This window comes from Thamnophis elegans, chromosome 5 (assembly GCF_009769535.1).
Source record: "Thamnophis elegans isolate rThaEle1 chromosome 5, rThaEle1.pri, whole genome shotgun sequence".
Taxonomy (NCBI): domain Eukaryota; kingdom Metazoa; phylum Chordata; class Lepidosauria; order Squamata; family Colubridae; genus Thamnophis; species Thamnophis elegans.
Window position 1 is genome coordinate 28,185,721 of NC_045545.1, and position 27,514 is coordinate 28,213,234.

The 27,514-nt window shown below is 36.3% G+C and overlaps 1 protein-coding gene and 1 pseudogene across 4 annotated transcripts in view; both read right to left on the bottom strand.

Moving 5' to 3' along the window:
• The window catches only part of NFIA (nuclear factor I A), a 322,795-nt gene extending 299,403 nt beyond the window's left edge, over positions 1 to 23,392 (bottom strand). For 3 of the 4 annotated variants that reach the window (XM_032218139.1, XM_032218138.1, XM_032218137.1), the window contains exons 1-2: positions 22,932 to 23,391; positions 16,963 to 17,494 (exon numbers count right to left, since the gene is read on the bottom strand). In XM_032218139.1, coding sequence (XP_032074030.1) covers positions 16,963 to 17,494; positions 22,932 to 22,958 — 559 coding nt within the window. In that variant the 5' untranslated portion in view covers positions 22,959 to 23,391. Of the gene's footprint in view, positions 1 to 16,962; positions 17,495 to 22,931 lie in introns of all 4 variants that reach the window. The other variant, XM_032218140.1, reaches the window with a different exon arrangement.
• On the bottom strand, positions 1,010 to 7,014 carry LOC116509785 (annotated as a pseudogene).
• Positions 23,393 to 27,514: the final 4,122 nt, after the last annotated feature.

A 27,514-nucleotide genomic window follows, 5' to 3' on the forward strand; every position in this document is an offset into this window, starting at 1 on the left:
GCATTCCCCTGTCAGCTCCAGCACGCATGTGCGCCCTGGCCAGCTGATTTTTGGCTGTGCTTTTCTGCCCTTTTTCACCCTCCGGAGGCTCCTAGAAAGCCTCTGTAGCCTGGGAAGGGTGAAAAATGAACCTATCGGGCCCATTGGAAGTTGGAAAATTGGCCATTTCTGGTCTCTGGAGAGCCTCCAGTGCGGAGGCCATTTTTGCCCTCCCCAGGCTCCAAGAAAGCTGTGCACACACATGCAGGGCAGGGGGGGTCACCCTAGGGTAACTCTGGGCAGCTTACAGTTACATATATGGTAAGCTAAAACATAAAAAGTTAAAAACAAACATTAAAACCAAAGACACATGGGGAGGGCTTGTGCGGAGTGGGGGGAAGGTGAGAAGATGTTTCTAAAAATGCTTCTATTTTTTAGTGTTGCAAATATAATATCTGACAATATAATATTTGGTTGCTTGATTTATAGAAAGGGATAGAAAAGAAAAATTGTTGTAACTATGAAATAATTATTTTGCCAAAAAATGGTGCAAGACTTGTCTATTTGTACATAACTAAGTTGTTATAAAATTGCTTTACATGTTGATTTAGAAAAGCTAAGTTAGATTACATGATATTTCATTTCAAATAATACAGTTGATTTATACTATTTTATATTATGGTGAATGATTACCAGAAAAAGTGCCTTAATGCAGTTATTTGCCATTTTAAAGGATGTCTCTTGGTTCATTTTTTGTTTAAAACAATTATTAGGATGTGAGCAGCTGCCTATATGTTTTTTACAAGATGAAAGGCAGAAGCATCCAATATATGTCCATTTTCCAGCCTTTAAGAATTCATAATAAATATTCATAGCAAAATAAAAACAGAGAGACTTCAGTGCTGCTAAAGTTAATCCAGATCCATTTCTATTGCATTGATCTAAAAAGCTGGGCCATCTTCTTGAGGGTAAAAGCAAAAACAGAAAGGAAATAAGAATAGGAATATAAATAATAGGAATAGGATATAAATCATAGGTTTTCTGTGTCAAAAAAAGTTCAATTGAACTCAATGGTGCTTTGTTCACTCTTGTAGAAGATTCTCATGTTTCATATTGTGAAATGTTTCTTTGTAACATATTCCATTAGAAAGACTCTTAAGAAAGACTTCTTAGTGGTAATCACAAGACCCAAATATGAAAAAACTTGATAGTCTCTATTGTTCATCATATCTATATTCCACTTTGTGAGATGGTTAGAAATCTCTTTGTAGTCCTTGGTTGTGATCCTTTGTTATAATAATTGCCCCTGGATTGGAGAACTTTGAAAGGTTCTGTGTATTAGAAAGGTCTACCACTTCCTCAACTGTACAATCAGGATACAAATACATGTCATACATCATGACATTGTAGTAAGAATTCAATCTTGTAAACAACTTTTTCCTAATCAGATCAAATTCCATAATATCAAGAGACTGAGGCTGCTCCAAGGTTTATAAAAAATTGAGAATATGCTGGAAGAAGGCCCATCTTGGTCACTGAGGTAAATCATCTCTTAACATGGTCCTCAATGTCAAATCAGGATACTTGGTGAGAGTTTTGAGAAATGCATACAATCATCCATTCATATTTAGTGTGACTGGCTCAGTCATTATATATCCACAGTCCCCATTATCTCTATGTTCCAATGTGTGATGTACACAAATTTGGATTTATCAAAAGTATTTTCAAAAAGGTATACAATTCCTCCTTTAGTCTATCTCCAAAAGCTCTCTTGGATTCTTGCACCCTTACTAATTATAGACAGGAAGCAAGCAAGTAAAAAAAAATCATTAAATTGCATGTAGATTCTGCATATTGCTAAGCTACAAAATATAACTTTTCTTAATTTGGCATGTAATAATTATAAGAAAAAGTGACAGACTTTACTAAAAAAAAAGTAGAAAATTGTGTGAAACTTTTTTTTTTTTTAGAAAACAGTGGCATGAAATAACTAGTCAAATTCAGAGGCTGCATCATCTCTTTGGATGAACAATTGATTCTGAGCTTGCCACTAACCATGCATGATACAGGAAAATCTAGCCAGACGGTTTCTGATAACTGAAATCAAAGGGAACATCAAGTTATTAAAAGTACTGTGAGTGACACACTGAAATCGGACACACAGATTATTTGCATTCAGGCAGAGATTAAAGGGAGCTAGGCAACACAGACAATAAAGGAACAGATAAGTATTATAGACACATCTGTAACTAGACCCTAGCAAATAGCAACACTGAGATCCAAGACAAACTAATACATGAACTTTTAGAATGTCGGTACAGCAACCCAAAAGACTGAAAAAAAGGGGGCTTTTCCCAGTATTTGAGCTGTGTCTGCCCAGAGGACATCACATACAGACAGGATTCTGAGCCTACCCATGTTACCCTATCCACCTTAACAATATTTTATTAATATGCTTTTCATAGAGTTTCAACTTTAAACAAAAAAAGTTTCTGGGCTACTTTATGAAATCCTGTTGTATTGCACAATATAAAGCAAAACAGAGAATCTGGACAAGATCTTAAGTCACCATATAGTCCAGACAAGGCCAACCTGTAGTTTCTCCAAATGCTGCTGAATTTCCAATTCCCCAAAGCCTAACCAGCAAAAGACAAGTAAAAGGTTACCCATAATCATGAGTTTTGATATCATTGTGATATGATGCATTTTAATCATATTGCTTTGGTATTGTTGTAATCATGATGCATTTTAATCATATTTTACTTATTTTAGTTGTCTTTGAGCTTTATATTAATTTAAGTCACTCTGGAAAAATCTAGTCTTGAAGGCTAATATGCAAAGGTAATAAATTAAAAACTCTTTTGCAACAGTGTTTATCTACCCACAAACCTCACAAATGAAGAACATATAAATAAAAAGGTCTATATTTACATGATGCCTTTTTGACTGCAACAATCTCATTTTTGTAGTTGCACACTAAAGACCAGTCTATTAGCTTGCTGGGACAAACGAATTATGGCTCGAGCTAATAAGATGCATTATAACATTGGTATACAGACATTATACCTTCTAAGCAAGCAAAGTTTGGCAATAAAGCACATACAATCCTAAATATGTACTTCTAGAAAGAATAAATGCAACCTATTTTTAATGCATGTACATCTTTCAATAGCATCCTATTGTTGATTACTCCATTCAGCTCTCCAAATGGAGCAGTATCTAATCAAGAGTTTCTTTTGGTTCTCCATGAGTTAGGAATAGTTTTCATTCTGCTACTGTAACATAAGACAGGTGCTGTTTATATCGCCTTGACAAAAGCAGCTATCATTAAACTTGCACATTAAATACCACATACCCTCTTTAAAATCTGTATATTCATTTTCATGATGCTACATTTCCAAGTATGTTCCTTACTAATAGTGATATTTAATAGTTTTTAAATTGTACTCTACACTCTTCATGCATGCACCTCAATCAAGATAATTTAATCTTTAAAAAATGCCCTTGCAAACACACTGATAATACAAATAACATTTCTTTTAAAGAGAAGATTAGGTTTTGACCAGTTTCTTAAAACCTGGTAATATTTTTCTGTCTGTTAAGTATGTTAAAATATATGTAATATAAAATATGTAATGACTATTTCATTTATCTAACTTCCAAGTTATGGTCTTTAACTGAAAATGTAACTGTCATAATGGAGACACTGTTGTCTCATCTCCATGTGTTTATTTTTATATAAAAATTATAGAGAATATACAATATCATTAAAATGCATTAAAATGAGTAGATTGGTTGGCATATTGCACAAGGTCATAAATGTGGTTTGGCTTTGGTTTTACGCAATGCACAAACCCATCACAAGAACTAGTTAAGACCCACGGTTGATTAGTTTGTTTATTAAACTGAACAAAACATAAACCACATTATAGCTTATTGTAATGTCTGAACTCTAATTTTTTATGCAATATTAGCATTTTTTCCAAATGCAATTAAGATATTATGATCACAATTTAAACAAGAGGCCACACCATATATTCTTCCACAATATCATAATTATTTTAGAAACAAAACTAAGTTGGAAACTATAACTTTTGCTTTAAAAATAATAATAACTGGTACGTGATAGGAAAACTATTGTTGAATTGCACTGTCCTTCCCACTCTACCTCTGTATCAGGTGTGAAATCCTCCTGGTTCGGCCCAGTTTGGCTGAACTGGTAGGGATGATTGTCGATAGTTCTGCGAACTGGTAATAAAAAAAACAACCCTCCGATCGTTGGAAGCTTTCTCCCCCCCACACACAAACTTTTCAAAGCATTTTTTCCTGCCTATTCACCTGATCTGGCAGCAGAAGAATGCTTTAAAAAGTGAAAAAAAGTTGGTCATGCCCCCCCAGTCATATGACCCACCACCACCTGTGGCAAAAAAAAAAAAAGATTTCACCACTGCTCTGTATTCAATTGATTAAACATTCCTGAATATGTATTATTAAAAAAACTGTGGACCTGGCGAACCCAGAGTGGGATGGCATCCATTAAATGATTGCTTTGAGTATGTGTTGTTGTTGAGGGGTTATATTATTATTATTATTATTATTATTATTATTATTATTAGTTTTCTACATTGTGCTTTTATTATCTGTAAACAGCCTAGAGTCACTGTGAGCTAGTAGGCTGCCATATAAATTATCTTAAGTAAATTAATAAACAAACAAAGAAAGAAACAACAAATAGTACTTACTATTACAAGTAATACTACTGGTAGCCACAGCTGGCAAAGACAGATGTAGATGGTGGGAGTTAGCATCCAATATATCTAGAGATACACAGCTGGGAATGGCTGGATTACAATACATGCAATTCATAAAATGGGATGGTGGTCAAGGGTATAATATGGTGAATTAAAATATTCAAAGAATATGCTAATACAATGTATAATTCAAGGGGAAAAATCAGGAATGCATTTATTAAAATTGATCATTGAAATCTGAATCAGTCCCAGAGAAACAAAAAAAAATTATGGAATCCATGTGGTCTTAATATCTTATTGGTGGCAATAACACCTCTCAATCTACCTCTTTTATGACATACACAACTTTAGACATTGTTAACTCAAAATATTGAAATCATAACCTTTAAATTCTATTAGTTCAATCATGTATTGAGCCTGATGCCAAACGTTGTATTTCATTGAATCTTTATAATTGTTTCCAGAAAGAAATCTAAGGATTGTATTGATTAAGGATTGTATTGATTACTCTAAGGATTAAAGTTCTAAGGACTGTATTGATTAATTTAGTCACCTAGAGACAAATGCATTATGCAAAGTTCATTCACCTTCAAAACTACTAGTGTTTATTTCAGATACAATCCTATGTAAAGCCTGTCCCAATTATTATTTTGGCAAGATAATTCTAGGTCACTACTGCAAGATAACATAACAGCTCAGTGGAAATTGCTACGTATAGGAGTTTTTTTAAATCTATTCCATTATCTAAATAACAGAACCCCCAGTGTTTCCTCACCCCTCACGCATGCATGGCAGACACCTGAAAATCAGTTGGCCAGTGTGAGGCGCACGGACATGTGCCGTGGAGCTGAGCTTGGGCGACGGCTCACATGCCTGCAGTGAGGACTCTGTGTGCCACCTGTGGCACGCGTGTCATAGATTTGCCATCACAGACTTAAACTTCTAAACCTACTGGTCAAGTCTTCCATATACAAAATGAATTATTGGATTGACTGTTTGGTTAACAGTCACTTTCTCTGTATATTAAATTAATCTGCTTATTCTGCATGCTTAAATAGAACCAAGCTTAATAATTATTATTATAATCACAGGCCTTAAACACAACTCAACTGGTGCTAGTTTTTGCTTACAGCAAGGCTAAGAATTATATAACAACAAATATCACATTAAGAGTTTACTTTTTTTAAAAAAAATCCATTGGTTAAAATTTTAATAAGCCTATGATACACAATTTATTAATTTGTTAATCTTCAGAAAATATCAATAAACAAATTCACAGCTATAATGAGTTGGTTCCAGAAATCTCCTACCAGAAAATTTTGTTCTGCGCACCAAACCATCTTTTCCCCCTCATTGCCTATCTCTATACTTGCAGACTTTTGTCATTATTTTATATACCCTTTATGACCCACAAAATGAAAGAAAACTGAAAAAGTGTAAATAAGGAAAGAGAACTTGCCAAATGTAGTCAAGGCTTCAACTTTGATTCGCATTTCCATTTTCATCCTCAACGCCCCTGCACATATTGCAGGCAAATGACTTTAGAAGAAAAGAGTCCTGCTTCTTACGTGAGTTCCAGAACAATTTAATCCCCTGATTTTTATATAACTAATTTGAATGACACCTGTATCCGTCAATTAAACCCATGACTGATTTAACTCAAAATAAATGTGCTAATGGGGGGGGGGGGAAGCAAACCACTCATAGTGAGGAGGTGAAAAAATGGAATTGGTATTTTTAAAACCTAATAATTTACATTGAAATGAGGAAGGAAGGCAAGGGGAATACACTCCATGATATTTAAAATGTGTTATCCCTACAATGTAAAACAGGGGTCTCTAATCCTGGTCCACGGACCGCCACTAGCCCACAGCTCATTGGCAACTGGGTTGCAGAAGTGGCAGGCAAGTGAGGGAACACATGCAAAACTATCCCCTGCCCCTCGCCCACCACTGCTGCCAGTACATGGAGCTGGAAAGTTTGGGGACCGGTGATATAAAGGAATTGTTAGAGGACAAATTATTTCCTTTTTACATTTTCCTATTCTTATCTCACCCAACAATAACATATTTAGTTCTGAGGTTAGTAGATCCTTCTGGAGCATCTATCTCAGGAGAAAAATGTTACCCTCAACACTACTAAAAGCCTCTATGTAAGTGCTTGGGCCATACATGACACCAAGCATATTTTGAATGGATCTGTTTGTTGAGTATTTCACAGGACTGCGCAATGCCTTGGATTCAATTCCAAAAAGGTGCTTTTGGGCATGTGGAGGTTTTATCATCACACTTGTCTGCAAATCTTTAAAATGTAGATAAACAGCATCAAAATACTGCAAAACTCTGTTCTCTATTTTACAAAGACATGGATGATGATTACTCAGTCCACTTTATACAGGAACAGGCACAGCTGGAGTAACAAATGAAACAGATAAAAAACATTCTGGTCCAAGACTGCCACCTGTGCCTCCAGGAAAAAAGCCAGATCCCAGATATTCTTGAACTAAAAACTGATTTATTCATGACAATGAAATTGCATTAGAATATGCAGGCTTCAGATCACATGAGCTGACCACCTTAATCACTTCTATTTTATCTGAATTCTCTTATACTTTTTCTTATCTACTTCCAAAGAAATGGTGTATTTTAGGGAGGCTGGAATAGTTCCTGGATTAGATGAAAATTAAGATACGGAATTAGATGTAATTAATATTCAAAAGACATCATAATACAAATCCATTCTTTTAAAATTTCATGAAATGTATCCAAAACAGATGAGGAAACAGATTTTTGAAATCCTAGAAACAAAGTCCTAACTATAAAATAAAATTCCTAATTACTATTTGATTAATATCTGTTTCTCTACTAATGCAATTAAGTAATCCAACAACTAATTCATTTCAATTATTACAAACCAAAACAGAAGAAATGCTTTGATAAGAGATTTCCCAAAATCTTGTCCATTTTTTTCAGTTCAGTACAAATCAACACATTAAGCACTGTTACGATGTGGCCTAGTTCTTTAAATTTTGACTATGTGAATCTATAATTTTAGTCATTTCTGTTCACTAATTTGGTTTCATTTGTATGAACAATCTATACAATTTTACCAGGCATTTAATGCAAGTACACAACAGCATGATCTCCATCATGACATCATTGTGCCTTTGTCATTTTCATAGGTAGCCTTTGGTTTCATACAGTTAAAAAAATTCCAAAGCAATAATAGTGAGAACAACAATTAATATGTGTATATTATAGCAGTATACCATATAATTTCCTGAGCAAAATAAGACAGCTAAGAATCCTAAAAATATCTTACAAGTAGAGTACATTTGTTAACTATCTAGGTTATAAATTATAAAGCAAAGGAACAAAATTTGCCTTGTTCACATGTAACTCTAAATCATAACATTATTTCTGGATTGGTATGACCTTGGCCACTATGATACATTTAAAAATTCTGGTTTAATATGTTGGAACTTTACCATTGTTTGCCTTTAAAAAGGCTGTCCATCCACAACTTATTTGCTTAATCAGCTGAAGAGTTGACTGAACACTTTTATAGGCTTAGTCTTAAAGGTTCTATGACACCAGAGGAGCAGCAAAAGACACAATGGATGCTAAAAGTTATGCTACACTGTTTTGAACAGAATAATAAAAAGAGACTCCACTGCATTGCAAACCCAATTGGAGAGAACAAGAACTAAAACATAGTAGAGATCTCACGTATGATACATTTGCAAAATTCAATTGACTCCACAAGACCATCGGTGTAGAAACATAGAAAACTGAAGGCAGAAAAAGACCTAGTAAGTCCACTGAGTCTGTCTTTTGAGGCATTTTATTGGGGGGGGATGTTTGTCAGATGATGGGACATTTGTTTATCCCAAGCATGTTTAAACTCAGTTACTGATGATTGATCCATTACTTCAGTTGGAACTTGGTTCCAAATTTCTATTTCTTTAAAGTAATACTTACTAAAATTACTGGTGAACTTCCCTGCTGTCAGTTTGAGGTTATGCCCTCATGTTCTTGATTTTTGCTTAATACTGTATTGAAAATACTGCCTTCTAGAATCTTATTTATACCCTTATTATATTTGAAGGTTTCAATCATGTCCCCCTTTCCCTTCTGTTCTTCAGGTTATACATATTCAGTTCCTCTGAACTCTAACATGATTTCCCCCCTCAGATCTTGTACCATTCTTTTTGTTGCTCATCTTTGGACCTGCCCAATATTATCTTTGACTTTTTTTAAGTGACTGGGCAAAATATTCCAAATGGGTCTGACTAAAGCTCTATATAGTAGATTGATGGTGATCTCTCTAGTACTGCATTCCTAGAATTTTGTTTGTAATTTCTATGTACCATAGAAAGAAGTCTACTAGCATCAGGCTATTACTGTCATAAATTCGCACATTTCTAATGAGAAAGTGGAACCTCAGTTGTTCTCCACATTTGGCCTATAGTTCTTTGAGTACAGTTAAGAGAGAAAACATCAACACAAAAGTTACCATCATAGTCCCTCAGTTTAGTTCTACACTTTGATCAAAACAAATGTGATAATTGTTTATTATTGGAACTTGCTTGAAGAAATGTATAATTCCTAGGCCAAAGGAATATATATAGCATTGCTCCTGGAAGCACCAAGCCTGAAGATGACGAATGAGACTTCGTCGAAACGTCGCCAAGACATCTCCAATTTTACGGGGGAGAAACCCGAATAACTAGAGACCTACATACTAACACCCGCGAAAACCTCAGAAAACACATATGTGTGTGTGTGTGTGTGTGTGTGCGTGTGTGTTGTATTTGTGCTGATAAATAAATAAAGGGAGACTCAAATATCAGCACAAATACAACACAAATGTAAGAAAGGCAACAGTAAAAATATTGGGCTTTCTGTGTGGATGGTCTCTTGTGACGAGCCGATGGACAGAGAATGGAAGCAGTTAGTTTCCTCCCATAATTGGGGCATACCAGGGGTTGTGACACTGTATGTATGTATGTATGTATGTATGTATGTATGTATGTATGTATTCCATTAGGCTTCAGGATAGTTATTTTCACATAGAAAGTAGAATTGTTCTGTTGTTGCCACTGGGAATATTAAACAACCATCCCATAATAATTACTGTCGCTGTAAAAGAACTTTCACTTCTTCTCATGCAGAATCAGAAAAAAGATGACATGGCATCTACTAAAGTCAACTTTGAGGCCTCAATCCAGTGAAACATCCAATCCTGCTGTGTACACCACCGACCACAATAAAGGCTGTGGTTTCTCCCACACTTGCCTTAAATAGATTTAAATTAATGCTATTCATCATTGGATGAAAAAAAGGGGGGAGAAATATAAAAGTACAGTAACTTAAGAAAGACTGGCCTGGCAAAGGAGATTGGGCAATTTTTATGCTATTGTGCTTGCTTCGTAGCTCTAAATGCAATGCATTCCATTCAAAGGCTTTTCTTAAAGTTACACGAGGAACATTCTTTTTGGACTGATTGGGTCCATCTGCTATTTCAGGATACAAGAAACAGCATTTAAATCATGTGATATTTCTTTTCTAAAAACACCTGGGAGAATTCTAAGAAATATTAAAACCCTAAAATAATACTGCCTGGCTTAATTTGTTTCTGTTTTGGAGAAAGCTTAGTCACATGACTGAATAGGTGCCAACGGTTCACGATATAGCCTAAGTTCCACTACTGTTAGGGTTCAAATTAGCATGAATACCATCTCAATTACAGCACCAGGGAGAATGCAGTTGTCCTCATCTAAATCCTGCTTCTGTCAACTATAGTCACTGACTCACTGCTAACAGTAGAAACAGAATCCTTTGCTTGCCAGAATAGAAAAATATCCTTTTATATGCAGTTTTAGATAAAGTGTTGCAACCTGGAGAGGAATATAAAATCTTTGGCAGTTAAGATTAAAAACCATGCAAATATTTATAGGCAACTCTTCCAAGACAGAGAGTAGACCTTGCAGAATTCCACTCCAAGCCTCCGAGAAACTTGAAGGAAAGGCATCATTGCAGCAATCCTTCTATGGAATTTTATACAACACTAATTTTCACAGGCGAGACAAGAGTCAAAAGTATGAGAGAGCAGATGATAAGCATTTTAGCTGCGAGACTAAGTTAATTAATCACAAAAACTTTGTGATTGCAAGAATCAAGACTAGCTGAAGTGTTAATAATGTAAATAGCTCTTCTATAATTTGTTCCTACAGCTGTTTTCAGATCTCAAGTTGCCAGAGATGAAGGGACAATATACCTTTAAGTCTAGTTGGAGAGAAGATTCTCTGGTATCAGACTCTGCTGAAGTGCTAAACTGCTAAAATCTGAGGATCCTTTTACCTCCCACTAATATCAGTAAAATGTTGGAAACCTATTGTTGGAAGAGAGTAAGTGTAATGTAAAAAGCATCTTGCAGTATCAACATGCTCTATATGTATACTTTGCATTGGTATAAATGTGCACTGAACAAAATGTCTTGAAAAATGTTTATAACTGAGATACAAATCCAGATATTAAAATCCTTCTGTTACAACTCGTTGCTTTTGGTACAACTCAGAAAAATATGGATACCCTGCTGTCTCATTCATATTAGGCTTCCTTATATACATGGTAAAGCATAATCAGCCAAATATGTAATGTGCACAGATATATATCCATATCACAAGGGCGGGTTTTCTGCAGCAACCAAAACATTCCACACATAGAACTTTAATTTACAATTGCTTTCCAGCTATGCAGAAGATACAAGCACCTATGCTCACCTGCTCATCAGAATATCATAAAGACTTACTTGCCTGGAACTTATTAGAGCCAAGGTGGCGCAGTGGTTAAATGCAGCACTGCAGGCTACTGCTAGATCAGCAGGTCAGCGGTTCAAATCTCACCGGCTCAGGGTTGACTCAGCCTTCCATCCTTCCGAGGTGGGTAAAATGAGGACCCAGATTGTTGGGGGCAATATGCTGACTCTCTGTAAACCGCTTAGAGAGGCCTGAAAGGCCTATGAAGCGGTATATAAGTCTACTGCTATTACTGCTATTATTATTCAAAATGTTCTGACTATCATATCATATTAAAAATCATGCTCCCTGATTAATTCATTTAGTGTAAACACAGAATCCAAATAATAATTTAAGTTCTGATACAGATAATCAAAATTACTTGAATCCAGGTTCATTATGGCATCTGGTTCAGATACTTTGAAAAAATATTTAATGTTATAGTTTACATTTAAAATGAAATGCAATTATATTTACTGTGAGTCACATACAATTCTAAAAGGAATTTCTAATTCATTTGGGGAGAAACTAGAAACCTCTGTGATCTTACACCTGCTTTTTATTAGTATAGAGCAGGTTCCCAATCTGTTACCTTGGCCATCTGGTTAATCAGCAAATCATGGCTAACTGTACTATCATTCAAAGGAATAGCAGTAATAACTAGAAACCAAGGAAAATGCAGTTTGATATAAACAAAGGTTGTTTTCATTTTATTTATAGTAAATAATAAAATAATTGAACAAGAAAAGGAACTTATTTAAAAAGATAAACAATTAAGAATTCTCAGTCCTACATTGATGTAGAAATAATATGACAATATTAGAAATATATGATAAAATAACTTTTTTTCCTAGTAAAATGGACTACAAAGATTTGTAGTAACTATTTTATTTGCAACTTACTGTACAAGTATACCTGCAGAATTGCTGCTGCAAAATACAAAATGATCTATTACCAGGATGAGTACAATTAATGTAATTTATATGAGAGGAGTACATTATAAAATTACAAAGCCAAAGTCCTATAACAGTATCCAATATATTTTATTATTGAATATGTATCAGCTTATTTCAGATTAAAGACATAGTCCCATCTAGACACTGATTTATTTCCAGAACAACATACATTTTCACCATTATCAAAATTAAATTGGCCTTGTAGCTAATTTTGATTCAGTACTTAATAGCATTAAAATCTATACAAAACAACCTAATTCAAATGTAAAAGCCCTAGCTTTTTCAATGCAGTTTATCATTTCAAAAAACTCCTCCTGAACTTTTAAAAACTATTTTTTTAAAAAATATAGATCACATTCTTTAATAAATAAATTGACTATGCAATAAGGCCGTGGAATTTACTTCAGAGTAAAAAATGAATAGGCTTGTGCTGTTAAAAGTCATATCCAAAACAAACAATAGACAAACCCGTGGACTATTGTGTGGCCAACAGGACACAGCTTTGCCTGCAGGAAAAAGGCTAAAAAGGGGGGGAAAGGGGGGGAGGAGAAAAGAAACCCACACAGAAAATCTTTAAACTTTTGCACCGAACCCAATACTTGAGCTAAGAATCACTTTTAACAATGTGATCATGTTAGCTGCCGCAGTAAAAAACAAGGAAGTTCTTGCTTGAGTGCCTCCTAATGAACAAAGGTTAACTTTATCACAAAGGTCAAATGCCTGGTGGCGAAGGTTGTGACCCCAACAACTTAAATGGTGACCTTGCCACGTGCCTAGTATATGGGAGATTCTGATACAGATCATCTGGTTAAAAGACTGGTCATAAATTTCCTGGAGACTTATACTCCCACAAAAAACAGTTTGCCACAATCATTTCCAACTTGTCATTTGATACTAGGGAAGCAGAATCAAGATATATATAAATTATATATATGTGTGTGTGTGTGTGTGTACATGTTTATGTATATGTATATATATATATATATATTTATACACACACACAAATATCCATTTATTTAGTTAAGGTTCACAGGAGTTAGCTTCCCCCCCCCTTCTGTACTTTAAAATCAGAATAAACATTGAGACCTCTAAGCAAATGACTTAGTGTTTATATATATATATATATATATATATATATATATATATATATATATATATATATATATATATATATATATATATATATATATATATATATATATATATATATTGATAAATAAATAAAGGGAGACTAGTATAGATCTATTTCAAGCTATTTAGCTCTCATCAGCTAGCCATACCCTTGCTGGGAATCGAACCTGTATATATATAAATATATGGAAATATATTTATATATAAGTATATATATATGGAAGTATATATTAAGTATATATATATATGGAAAAAGTTTTTAGTTACAAAATTGCACTTTCTTGTTACTACATAGGACTAATACTTTTATGATTTAGCCTACTTGGAATAGGACAGTGTGGCTAAATAATTTTAAAAGTTAAGACTGAAAAAAGGTAAAATGTGGAAAAACATAAAATTTTAAAGCAATCGTGGTACGTGAACTTTAAAAAGGGACAGCTTGTCTAGAAAAGGTTAAGAATTAAATTATTTCAGAAGAGTATGAAGCAATAATAATAATAATAATAATAATAATAATAATAATAATATACAAAGTGAAGATATCACAATAGTTTTAGTACATATATGACAAAAAACTTACACAATGTGAATTTCTTTCCATTTCTGATAACAAAAGTTTTACCACATAAAAATGTTGAGGATTTCTGAATTGCTCTTCAATTCTCACTGCATGAAAGTCAATTTTAGTATTATTTCTTCATTTTATACTGGCAAATTCCTTACCATAATTAATAATGTTTACCACCATTTGGAAACATTTGACAACAATGGATGCCTAAGACTTGTATTAATGTTTGCATCTGATGTAAACTATAAACTGTCACCTATAGAGTTGGGTGGCTCTATAAATTTGTTTAATAATAAACAAACATACATACAAATAAACAAATGCTGGTTTCATTACTACACCTATCCAAGGGCACTTAGCACAAACCTCGCTGGTATTCTGGGATGACAAAGGATTCTGGGGAATATCAGAATAAAGCAGACTTCAAGTGCAGGTAGTCCTCGACTTACAACAGTTCATTTAGTGACCATTCAAAGTTATGGCACTGACAAAGTGACATATGACCATTTTTCCCCCTTTGACTGTTGCAGCATCATCACGGCAGTGTGATTCACATTCGGATGCTTGGCAATTGACTCATATTTATGACTGTTGTAGTGTCCTGGGGTCATGCAATCCCCTTTTGGGATCTTCTGACAAGCAATCAATGGGGAAGCCAGATTCATTTAACAACAGTGTTACTAACAGTGCTACTAACCTAGCAGTGAACTGAGGCATGAAAAGTCATAAAACAGAGCAAAATTCACTTAACAAATGTTTCACTTAGTAACAATTTTTTTTGGCTCAATCACGGTTGTAAGTCAAGGAATATCTGTACAATCTTTCTTCCTCATTCACAAACAATGAATGTTGCCAGGGATATATTGCATATAAAGATAATAGGTATGCTTTTCATTGTGATTACTGAAATATTTTCCAAAACACGTCATAAAGCATATGATGCAATACATACATGTATTAAACCATAATATGTATTTTAAAAGCTATTTTTATTTATTAAAAAAAACTATAAGTACCACCTGTATTTTATATAGAAACACTGAACTCAAATGAACAAGTCTTGAATAAATTATATGGTTGAATTGTACAATACCTTTAGTTAGTTTTCAAAACAATTGAAAAAGTTATTCAAAATGAGAGTTACCTCTCTTCAGCGAAAGTAAAGCACAAGAGTTGTAATTAAAATATTACAATATTTTCTTAACATCTATATTGGGAGCAAAGGGTTATATTCAGCCTGCTTGCATGCACTGTTTTCTTTTTCCACTTTGTGCATTTTATTTTTGCTAACAATATTATAGTGCAGTTATAGTTTTAGAAAAGGTTTTAAAGCTGTCTGGTTTTTTGCAATATTACCAATTAACAACTTTAAATAACTATACTTCAGTGAGAAAAGCATAGCATTTAACAAACACTTTCAATGAAATATGAATCCTTTAAAAATCTATTTAAAATTTGCATTATACATCAACAAATGTGCAAAAAGAGTTTGCAATATGCCGTTAACACCAACTTTATTAAATTTCTGTATTTTTAAATCTGTTCTTAATTCATTGATTTGTCCACTCGGCACACTATATATATATAGCTATGAACTCTTACAGAGGCCACAATCTATTATAAACATTTGCACTTAATAAAACACAGCCATTATTAGACACATACAAAACACAGATCCCAAATAAAAGTCATAGACTTAGAGAATTTTTTAAAAAATCATATCTTTATGAATATTTTCAGATGCTTCATTAGTAAAAAGTGCATGATAGTTCATATTCAGAGCACACCACTCTGTGTGATTTCATAGAAAAAACCAAAATTATAAGTGCACATACCAATTATCACAGTAACACTACTACATATAAAGCCGTTAAGAAACACAGGCAACTTCACTTTTGTACAAAACCACCTAAAAGCTAACAATATGCCTCACATTTAAAAAGGCTGCATACAAACACAGATGTATGTATTTAAAGTATTGAGAAATCTAACTCTTTTCCTCTCCATATCTCCAAACTGAACTTTTGGTAAAACTAAATTACAATGAATTGCTTAGAAATATCACTCTGGTGCTTATTTTATCCTCCAAAAGTCATAAGGTAACAAACTTCCTCAAAGCAGGCTGCAGAAAAATGTATTATTTTGCATTAAGAATAAAAAAGAATGCATACATCCATTTTCCATCATGCAGCACGGTTAAATTAATAAATCATTCTTTAAAATCAATAATATTCTATTTATATAGAGGAATTACTAAGAACATTTTTTTAATTTTTCTTCCTTCATTAAGCAGAAATTTCTTTAATCCATATATCAATTGGTAAGGCCTCTGTTTTTGCCTACTTCTTTTTAGGTATGCTAACCATTTAAACACTTGACTTATACAGCATAAATATTGTTTTCATTTCTTTTCTTCGTGGTCAAATTAACACCAAACTAAAAAAATAATTCTATGAAATACACAACATTCTAATGCCAAGCATTTTCGAAAGGGATTCTAATGAAAATGCTTCAGGTACGTTGCACATTAGGTCAATAGTGAAAGACACTGTTCTTTCACAATCACTTTTTTTGTACTATGTTGCAGTTTTACACAAATCTATAGCTTCTCCGCTTCTCAGGACATCCGGAACACCATCAGAGATGCAGCAAAGCAACACAGTTTAATTAACTTACATGGTCAGGTGCAAACACGCCTGGCACTGGAATAACCATGCGGTTAAGTCCTTGCACAACAAACGTATTCAACAGTGGACAACTTTAAATATAGGCACTTACCTGCTGCGTGCACAAAGTATGCCAAATATAAATCGAGTTCCTTAACAGAAACCCCTATGTGATGGGGCTGTACACATAGCCCTGGATTTGAGCATTGTGGGGACTTTACAAGGCGTTCGCCATCAGTACTTTCAAGCGGAATACCTTTAAATAAAATCACCATAACAAGGTCCAGCCTCCAGACCTTATCTGCTTGCCGTAAACAGTCAATTCTTCTCATTTTGCCCTTCTGGTCTGGATTGGAAAGAACACAACAAGGAGGTTTTTTTCCTGTCACAGTTAGAACAAAATCTTCCCGATATTCAGGCCTGATGTCTTTCCGAAGCTTTGCCAAAAGTCTGGATGCCCATTTCTGTTTAACCTCAGGTTTTTCGCTTAGCAATTCATCCTTCACCACTCTTTCTTCCTCTTTTGACATGCGCTTTTCGTGTTTTTTAAAGTATTTTCGCTTTCGAGCTTGTAAGTTGAACCAGGTGTACGCAAATGCTCGAACATGGGGAAGAAGTGCTTCAATGAAGGGATGAAATTCATCCTGAAAATAATCAGTGGGGAAAAAAATTACTACAAGGAAAAGGTGTGAGGTGTGAAGGTTTTATGTCTTCTGAATTGGTGACTGTAACTTACAACTAGGCCAATAACAGAGCAACACCTATATTATGCACAGGCCTAAATGTTTCTACATTGTGATAACAAAGGATCAACTTTTTGCTGTCATTCAGTCCCACACACCAAGTGCTGAAAATATTTTGCCGTAATAGTGTGAATGACATTTGCTAAAACAAGCAAATTCAATAAAACTCATAGCATTGACTTTGCAGCAAATGTTATTTTAGGTCAGAAAGGTGAGACTCTAAGCTTTAAACAGCTGACTTTACAATAGTTCAATGTTAAGTCAATAGGGTAACTCCAAAATCAATTATTTCAAGTCTGCGACAAGACCACTGTAATTTTCATCCATTTTTTAAAAAGAAAGAAATATATTCTTTTGCTTTTCCCATTCTTGTGAATGATGTGACCAACTTGCTATATGCTTGCCAAATTTTTAACTTTTCAAAGTCAAAACATTATCAGCCAATTACCATCTGATGTATGATAAAAATATTTTTTTTAATTTAAGATTGAATGTGTGAATATAACACAATAGAATGCTAAATAAAATGGAATATATAAAAAGAATTTCACACTAACAAAAAATAATTTCTACACACAATAAAATATAGAAATCTTTCAACTAAGCTTTCTGATCTTTATTTAGGAAACAATAATAGTATAGAAGATATTATGGCTTTAATACATTCTAAGCCACAAATATTTTAAGAAAAAATGAGAAACGGAACTGAAATGCTAGTGCGTCTTAAAATGCATTATGTATGCATGCATGTATACAAGGGCTTCTACACTTTTAAAAAAATATTATGTGAACAATCGTTGCTAATGAAAACATTATCTACTTTTTCATGTCTTTTATGTGAAGTTTTCCTTTTATAAAACCAAAAAGGGGGGTTAAATATTTCTCCAATGTCTACCTTACAGTAAGAAACATTGTATTGTAAATATTTAAATAAATAAAGTATCCTTCAATGCTATAAAACACCACCTGAAATTAGTAAGAGTGCCCATTATTGATACGTATGCACTTAGTTATAAAACCATATGTAGAAAAAATGTGCAATGTAAAAATATGATCATGAAAATGCACTATTTTGAAATATTAGGAGGTCTCTTGCCGAATTTGGGCTTTCTTTGTAAGAAGAGGAAGCACTCTTGGCATACTAGAAGACAACATGGCCTCCGTCTTGTTCCTAGAAGTATGTGCCCTTCAATACTGAATGTCTACTGTGCAAATGTATACATGCCTATTCAGAAGGAAGTTCTTGTGAATTCATTGAGACTTACTTCCCCTAAGAATGAATAAAATTGGTGTCTAGATTTCTTAATTCATGTAATTCAGAAAATGAATTCTTAAAATAATTTGATGGGTATTCTTATAAAAGGGTATTGTTATGTAATGCTATAGCAATGTCTAAAATTCCTTGAACAATGCAGGAAATTTCAGAACCAAAAGATAAGGGATAAGAGAGCGCAAAAATATGAAAGAGTTTCACCAGTTGGATCTTCTGTTATCTTCTAAAAATAATTACCCGCTTTCTACCAACATAATGAAAATATTGAGTTGAATTAATTTTCTGCAGAAAATATTTTTCAAAATAATATAAAGTAGATTAAGTGTATTGACTGATTTTGAAGGGAAAAATGTCTTAATATTTATACCATTTAATACATAATGATTACATGTAACAAAATAACAATTTACATAAATCCCATGAAAAAAACTAAAAAAAATTATATTGACAATTAAATAGCTATATTTTCATAAATTTCCTCTCACATCCAAGCTAGTCACTAATCGGAGCTACAACTGAAATAATTGTGCATAGAACAAAAAATGTTGAGGCCTTTCTCACATTCATACAATCGCCAACTATGGCAAAAAAAGAAAGAGAGAGAGCGAGAAAGAATATTTGGGAATGCTTATCATTCTGCCATACATCTGCAAAATTACCCATCCTAAAATAAAAGATTACTACAAATTTTTGTGCTTTCTTAAATGCATCTTGATTTTATTTTACAAACGTTTTTATCATTTATTTAACTATATGTAGTGTCTCACATTTTGAGTCAATGTTATTGTATAATAAAATCTGGTAATGCTAAATACGATTGAAAAAAGAAGACAACAGCTTAAAAATCTACCTAAAATATTCAAAATCCATCAAATGATTTTCTCATAATGATATAATTAAGAGATTCTCCATTGCTGGTATAAGTAATGCTATCTAGATTGGCTTCCGCCAAACAGTTGAAAGATCAATTGTTCAAGAAGGACCTGTCTACTCTATAATACATTATTTTTTAAAAAAATAAGAATATTATTATACAATATATATTCACAACTAAAACAAATGATTGCTTTCCAGAAAATTTAAGAACATTTAGATGTGGGTCAGAATTACTTAAAAATTAAAAGTAACAACTACCACCACCAAAAGAAAAAAGACAGGTATGTATGCTTTTCTTTTAAAGTTGAAATTATAAGTAAAAGTTCTATAACATTAAATGAAGAGGGTTTTTTTTATATATCACATGATCCCATTTATATCTTCCACATTGGCAGAAGAGGAAAGTAACAAAAGTGAGTTTATAATACTTTTTATGGTTCACAGCTATGGGTTCTTAATAACACTTTACCATAGCTATACAGATACATTTGAATTATTTAACAAAACTTGTTAACGTATATTTGAACATGGAATATACAACACAGAAGCCAAGCATACATATTTAAGTAAAAACAAACTACAGCAATATTTAGAAACAATTCACTGATCTGCTCTATTTGAAACTTTGCCAGATTTATAAACTTTCACAGCATTAATATTTTCATTGTCCATAAATTTACATAATAATCTGTACATCTAGAATAAGATGTTACAATAAAGCCAAAACAGTATATAATAAATAGCAAATAGATAATTTCCCCTATATTACAGGGTAAATTTAGAAATCCCCTTATTATATTCTAATCTTCCAGCACTGTGGATGGATGTTCATTCAAATTTAAAGAAAACAACATGCGACGCTAAACCTTTCTTAATTTTGAAATCTTTTGGTCCAAAGCAATTAGGTGCCATGTGTACAACTTTTTGAACAGATTCTATAAAGATGTCTCTGAATCTCTAAACATTTCCAAACCTACTATGAGACTGGAAAGCAACATGCCACAAAGTAACTCTTAGGTTAAGGACCAAGGTACAAAAAATATATCTGGAAACTTATAAATGTGTAGCAAGGCCTAATAAATTAGAATCCTGTCCCCGCTTGTGGGAGGTGGGGACTGAGAACATTTTATTGGTATTTAAAATACCAATATTTTAAATATTATCTATTTTAAGCAAAATAGAAAACAAGTAGAAAATAGATCTGACTTGAGTTTTCTGTGAGACATAAAACTTCTGAAAAAGTTGGCTTTGAAAAATTCACCCTCCAAATGCAGTATCAGTTATCTTCTACATATAATCAATGTAGTCAATAAAGTTTAATGGCATTGTGTAGTACTTTTGGTTTGATATGTTCTTATAAATAAATGTATTCTTTGGCTCTAGGTGACAGCTTTTGTGAATCACTGGGTACAATTTTTCCAAGTTATTCATTCCTAAATTTCTATTGGGTCATTTGGAACATGTATTGTTCATTCTTCCTTCTTTCCAGTGTTTTAAAGGTGTTCTAAGTGCTCAATTCCAAACCACTCTTTTCATCACCCTTTAGTAACTAAAGTATGCAAGTGTTTTTTTTTTCCCTGTGGGGGCCAGAAGTGCTGAAATGGCAATGGAAGAAACTACACAATTTCCCTAGGAACTTTTCCGATTTCACTGTTCAGGGTGGGAAACACCAAAGGTTTAACAAAGATTATCAGTTAAAAAAGAGGGGCCGAGCAATGTAATTTGCTAAAACCATCAGCAGAAATGCAAGTTATTTTTTCTGATTTTTAAATAGTGGCAACTCATCTCAGAAGGAGCATGGATGGGGTAGTGTGGGAATGTTGCCAAAAAATCTGGCGCTGCATGAGAGTTTTCTTTGGGAGGGGGGGCAAAGCGCTAGGGGGTGGGTGGAAGTTGTGTAGGGAGTTAGAAAAGTTGCCGAACTCCTAAAGTTCGCAGTTTCCCAGAAAGATCTGCCTGGGTAGTATTTAGGCGTCATCCGCACAACTCTTCAAATTTCAAAGTAATGCAAACAGGAGATCTGGAGAGGCGCTAAGTGGGCTGGAGACCCACTTGGAAGGATTTGTAATCCACGAGGAACTTCGCTCAGATGCAAACAAAAGGGACCCAGCAACTTTCTCCAAACAGCAACTCCCTTCCCCGCCTCCTTCTTTCCCCGGGCAGGACATTACAACAAACCTAATTTCCCAAAGGAAACAACCCCAGGCAAATATGACACCCGAGCAAGTGACAAGCGTTAGAGGCAGCCAGGAAGGGCAGATCTGATTGGGGATGGAGAGCCCTGCTTCAACCGCCTTGCGAGAGGCTGCTGGAGACTCCGAAGCTCCCGAACTGGGCCGTGCAGGAGAGTAACGGAATGGATTGCAGAACTGCGGCCGCTGCAGCTAGCGCGGTGCGCAATGTGGATTCCTTAAAGCTCTTAAGTTCTCCCATCAAAGCCCGGGGCAACGTACGGGAGGGAAAGTTAGAGGCTTAGGTGCAATGCATCTCTCCAGACCTCCGGTTCCGACCAGGACCGGAGCAAACGTTGCGTGCCGCGTACGGGCAAAGGCTGAACCCCAAAGCTGCCGAACACATTACACGCTATACCCAACACAAAAGTGCGCGAGGACTTTATGGAGAAAAAGCAATGCAGCTCCAGCAGTCCGGGAGGCGGGGAAAAGAATACACGCAGCACGCAATTACTTAATGCTACACTTTAAAAAACAACACACAAAGCATCTAATTGTATCTGGATTGCGTTTGTTCCACGTTCGTCCGTTTCGGAAGCACAAACAGTAAGTATTGATTTCAGATGACCAAGCATGTAATGGGTTGCGAGGCTGCTAAACACGTGCAGATCGTCCTAAACACCCACATACGCAGACATCCACACCGCATTTCGCTACGGACCCTCCCCACTGCCGAGAGGCACCCGCTTTTTCTCCAACACAAAAAAGCTCGCACATTCCCATATCAATTAAATAAAAACCTTAATAACAAGGCGCCATTAGCCATGTGTCTATACAAATGGCCGAGTCAGAGCAAGAATGTAGCCTCGCGGAAAAGAAAGTTACTTTCCGCAAGCTGGGTCTCACCCTCCCGCCCTCGACGCGCCCCCCCCCCGCAACGCTCAGACGAACCTCCCGCAATCCCCCCCCCCTCCGCCATTCCCCTCCCCCCCCCGATTCAATCCGGAGAGCTTCTTACCTGGGTAAGGCAGAGAGGAGAGTACATGGTTGCTGTGGGGGGGTTTGTGGCTTGGAGGTGTGTGAGAGGGAGAGAGAGAGAGAGAGGGAAGGGGAGAGAGAGAGAGAAAGGGAGGGGGAGGAATAGAAAGAGGGAGAGAGAAAGAGAGAGAAGAAAAAAAAAGAAAGGGGGAAGAACCGAGCCTGCTTCTTGCTTTCACATTTCCAACTCTGCTAAACTGCAGCCAGCGCTGATCAGCTCCATGAGCTGAACTTTAACCCCGCCTAGAGTTTCCCTACACTACACACTATACATGTCTACTGTACCCAGGCGTTAAAGGCATAGTGCACACTTCCCCCCCATCCTCCCCACGCTTCCAGCGACAGCAGCAGCAGTAGAAAGCCTCGGGCTCCAGCTTCTCCGGGTGCCTGCCAGCGTGCCTCCAGCCAGCTTCTGCTCCGCTCTGCACCGCTCCGCAGCAGCAGCAGCAGCAGCAGCAGCAGCTCGCTTGCTCGCTCGCTGCCTTGGCCGGGGGAGGGGGGCTGCAGTGCTACTGCTCGGCCAGCCCTCCCTATCCCAGATCCCCGTGCTCAGTGTATTACTGGGAACGCAATTAGGAGCCGCTTGCATGTCGGGCTCCCGAGCGGCTATAGGCTATGCAGGATGTGCTTAAGCAACCAAAACTTCTTTTTGGCATTTCGGTCTCTCTCTCTCTCTCTCTCTCTCTCTCTCTCGCCCACCCCACCCCCACCCCCCGACTCCCATGTGCACACACGTCTTTTTCCTCCCTTCCCTACTTCTTCTCTTTCCGAAGGATTTCGAACTAAACTTTCTACCGTTCATCTCCTGCAGAGATTTTTCTGGCCGGAAGAACCATTTATAAGCCTGGTGGTTGCAATGCCTTTCCAAAGCAATCAGCTCGAGAATAGGTGCTATCTTGAACACGCTCCTCCAAGTATCATAATTGTGTTCTTTGGGTGCCGAAAACTGTATTTCCCCCCAAGAATTTTCTGCCTGAGTGAAATTCTTTGGGGTTTTAAAGGTTATTTTCTTTAACTAATAAAGGTAACAATGCATTTACCTCAACATGCTGACATTCATAGACCTATATGGCTCATTTGACAAAAGATCCTGGTAAAGATCCTGGTGGGGAGTTCAACACCAAGCCATACTTTCCAGCTATTCTCCTGAATGTCCATGCTTGTTTGTTTCTACTTTGAAAAACGTTAAAGCTTTGCTACTTTTACTAACAATGCAGAACTTAATGACTGCATTTGAACCCACAATAAGAAAGCACCAGTATTTACTACTTAAAAGTGATTAAACTAAGAATCCAGCCTTCCGTCCTTTATTTATCATAATGCATTGTTCTGGCACAAGAAAAGCTTTGGTTTTGGGGGTTTGGAAAATTGCCAGCCAGCCAGCATTTTCTTGCCCTGAGCTTTATATTTTCTTTCCAGCCTTACTAAATCTACTAAGTGGAGTCCTTTCTGATCTTCTTTCCATTTCCCAAAAGAAACAGCAGCCTTCAGACACTTGACAGATCCATAACCATTCATTAAAAAAGGGGAAGAGGATACCACAAGACATACCACATTCTGCTTGCCAGCCTTCCTTTATGGAGCTTAGATTTAGGCGCCTCGAAAGTTTAAAATGTTAGACTTTAAAAAAGGGAGGGGCAGGAAAACTTTTAAAAGTCTATTAGAGGGATAAGGCCCATGTTATTATATTATTTGATTCCTTTTCAATGTTTCACTCAAATCTTATCATTTGTAGGCTGCAGAGAGTTGATTTCAGAGAAGGCTTTACTTTCCAGTCCAACTTTGTTAATAACAAAAAAGAGTGGCCAAGATACCTTTGATTAATATAAAGCCATGGAGAGAAATTTAATGGGATTTCTTTGTTTTCCAAGTTTTCTGGACAGTATTTTATGGTTGACAAAACTTGCTTAGAATGAACATACTGAGGGAAAACAACTCAAATACCATGAAAATACCACTTGTATTGCTTTCCATATGCACCAAATGTGGTTTGCCCTCCTTTTTTTTCAGAACTCAAGAGAGCTTGCTGGTCCAGAGAACATTTTTCTTTCCTCTGCTGTGTATCCCAGATGTAGATTAGGTGTAGTTCCTGCTGCTTGCCACAACCAATCCAGTTTAAGGCTATTCAGTCCCTACATCAGACACTACACACAGGTTTTGGCATGCAAGGGGCACTACAGCCACAAATACTTCCAAAGCGGTGTCTGTGGTGGCAAGGGGAAGCTGAAACCTTTACCCATGGCGGTGAATGTGCCCCATTGGTTAGCCACAGACTGACAGCTTGGCACCAGTTGCCAGAGCTTTCCTGATAGCAGTCCAGTAGTTGTGTGAGCTGGGCAGACAAGTTAAGTAAGGCACCGGGTTCAATGAGACTACTGAGTTTATTTTGTTGAACAGAGACCACAAAAATTATTCTTTTTTTAAGGGGTTAATACCTTTTTTTCCGGGTGGTGGTGGTGGACGAATAACATTCCTGTTTTCTATTGTGAGTGTCCATTTCACAAACTCTCCCTCTTTCTCCCACATTAGATACCCCACCTCCTTCATTCTGTGTAACTTAAGCCAGTTTTTTTTTTTTTGCTCCAATTTCTCCTCATGGAGGAAGAGGAAAGGGGTCGAAGAAGGAATCGGTGAGGCCCCGGCTGTCCTTCCCTCGCTGGCAAGTAGCTTTGCTCTACGACTTCCAGCTCTTTGTGGTTAGCAATATGATCTTAAGTAACTTTTGGCGCCCTTCGTAAGACTTTTGGACGCGGGATGCTGGTTTGCGCCCTCTAGGCAGACGTTGCATCCAAGTTCAGCGCCGAGCCGTTCACATCCGCTCCTTCCTCGCCTTCCCCTCCCCCGCCCGCAAAACCTACACAAAAATGCCCTCAGAGGAGCGCGCGCTCCCCCTCCCTCTTCCTCACATAACCCACACCCCCAACACAGTGGAGCTAGTGAAAAATCGAGGAGGGGGAGGCACAAATAATAAAGCCTAAGCTTAAATCTTTCTCTCCCCCCCCTCCAGCCCCCATAGGAGGCAGAGAGGTACAAAAAGAAAAGCGTATGAAATCTTTCTCCGGGGAGGTTTCTCTCGCGGAGGGTGGAAGGAGAAGCCCCGAAAACCCTAAATGTGTGTGTGCGTTTGTGTGGGTCTGCTTAAAAGCTTGGAAAGCCAAGGGAGGCTAAAGTATATCTAAGGGAGACCTCTCCATTACAAACCCAGGACGAAAATCTCACTCGAGCCAGTACGTCTCCCTTGAAAATGGGAAGTTTTGAAAAGCGCTATAGGCTGCTACCGTGAAATAGTATATGTCTCTGTGAAAAGACTTTCTGCCATGATCCATGCTATCCATATTGTACCTGGCACGCTGCCCGGCATTGCATTTACAATGTTTTATTTGCAGAAACTTTTACCTCGCCAGCCTCTGTGAAATCCTCTTAGATATATAAATTACGTTGCGAAGGGTTCACTTATACGGACCATCTTGAATATATATTAAGGAGAAGCTTAACGGGAAATTGCATTAATATGATTTAAAAACTCAGAGGCTGGGATGTTTGAAACCACTTCCTCGAGATGAGCTGGTGGGGCGAAAAGGAAGCTACTCCGGAGTAGGATGACTTCAAAGTCAGAATTAATGGTGGATTTTAACACCATTCCCTCCTCCTTCTCCATGCCATAATTTTTATTTTAAAGGAAGCGTTCCTATGCAAACCGACACATTTATTTTTTAAAAAAAAGTCTCTTAGGGCCAAGGAGACAATATTTTGCACCCAATAGGTACAACTCTCCTTTTGCCAGTTCAGCACAAATACCCAGGATTTCTGTGGGACTTTGGTCCCACTAAATTTTCAACCTTGAGGATTCTGTCAGCCATCAAGTATGTCCAAAAAAGTGTGTAGAGACCCTGCCTACACCACTGAACCAGACAATTGTTTTTTCTCAAGGAGACTCCTGCTGGAAGTCAAGGAACATTTTCTTAGGCAGCTTTCAAGATTTACAATAAGGGGTCTACATCTTATCTCCAAAGCCAGGAGTAGTCTTCAATTTGGTTTCTCCTGAACCGTGGGATTCTGGAACATAGGGCCAGATTTCCAACTAGTTGGGTACAGATCTCCTTACTTACATTCCCTCCAGCATTGGACAAGAAGGATCATATTGTACCTATTCATGTTCACTTGCACATCCATCTTCACATCCACTCATTTTTCCTTTACAAGACTTACCATTTCCATTTTTTTCTTACCTCCTTTCTTACCCACTTACCTACTTTTTCTGCCCCATGATTTAAACTAGATGCAGGTATGTATGTAGCAATGGAGATTAACAAGAGTTAAGTACCCGTGTTAGGCTGGACCTTGCCATTATTGCTTCAATGAAAAATGGGAAAACACCTCCCCAATGCATGCCTATAGGATAATCATTAAAATAGGTAGAGGAAGAAAAAGTTTATAGCCCATGTTAACACACAACAAGTTGAGCAAAGGTCCCGATTCATTCCTGATCATACTTCCTTCCAGAAATCAGAGTGTTATAATTCCATGTTGTACTCTGGACTCCTCCAGAAAGTGAATTATATT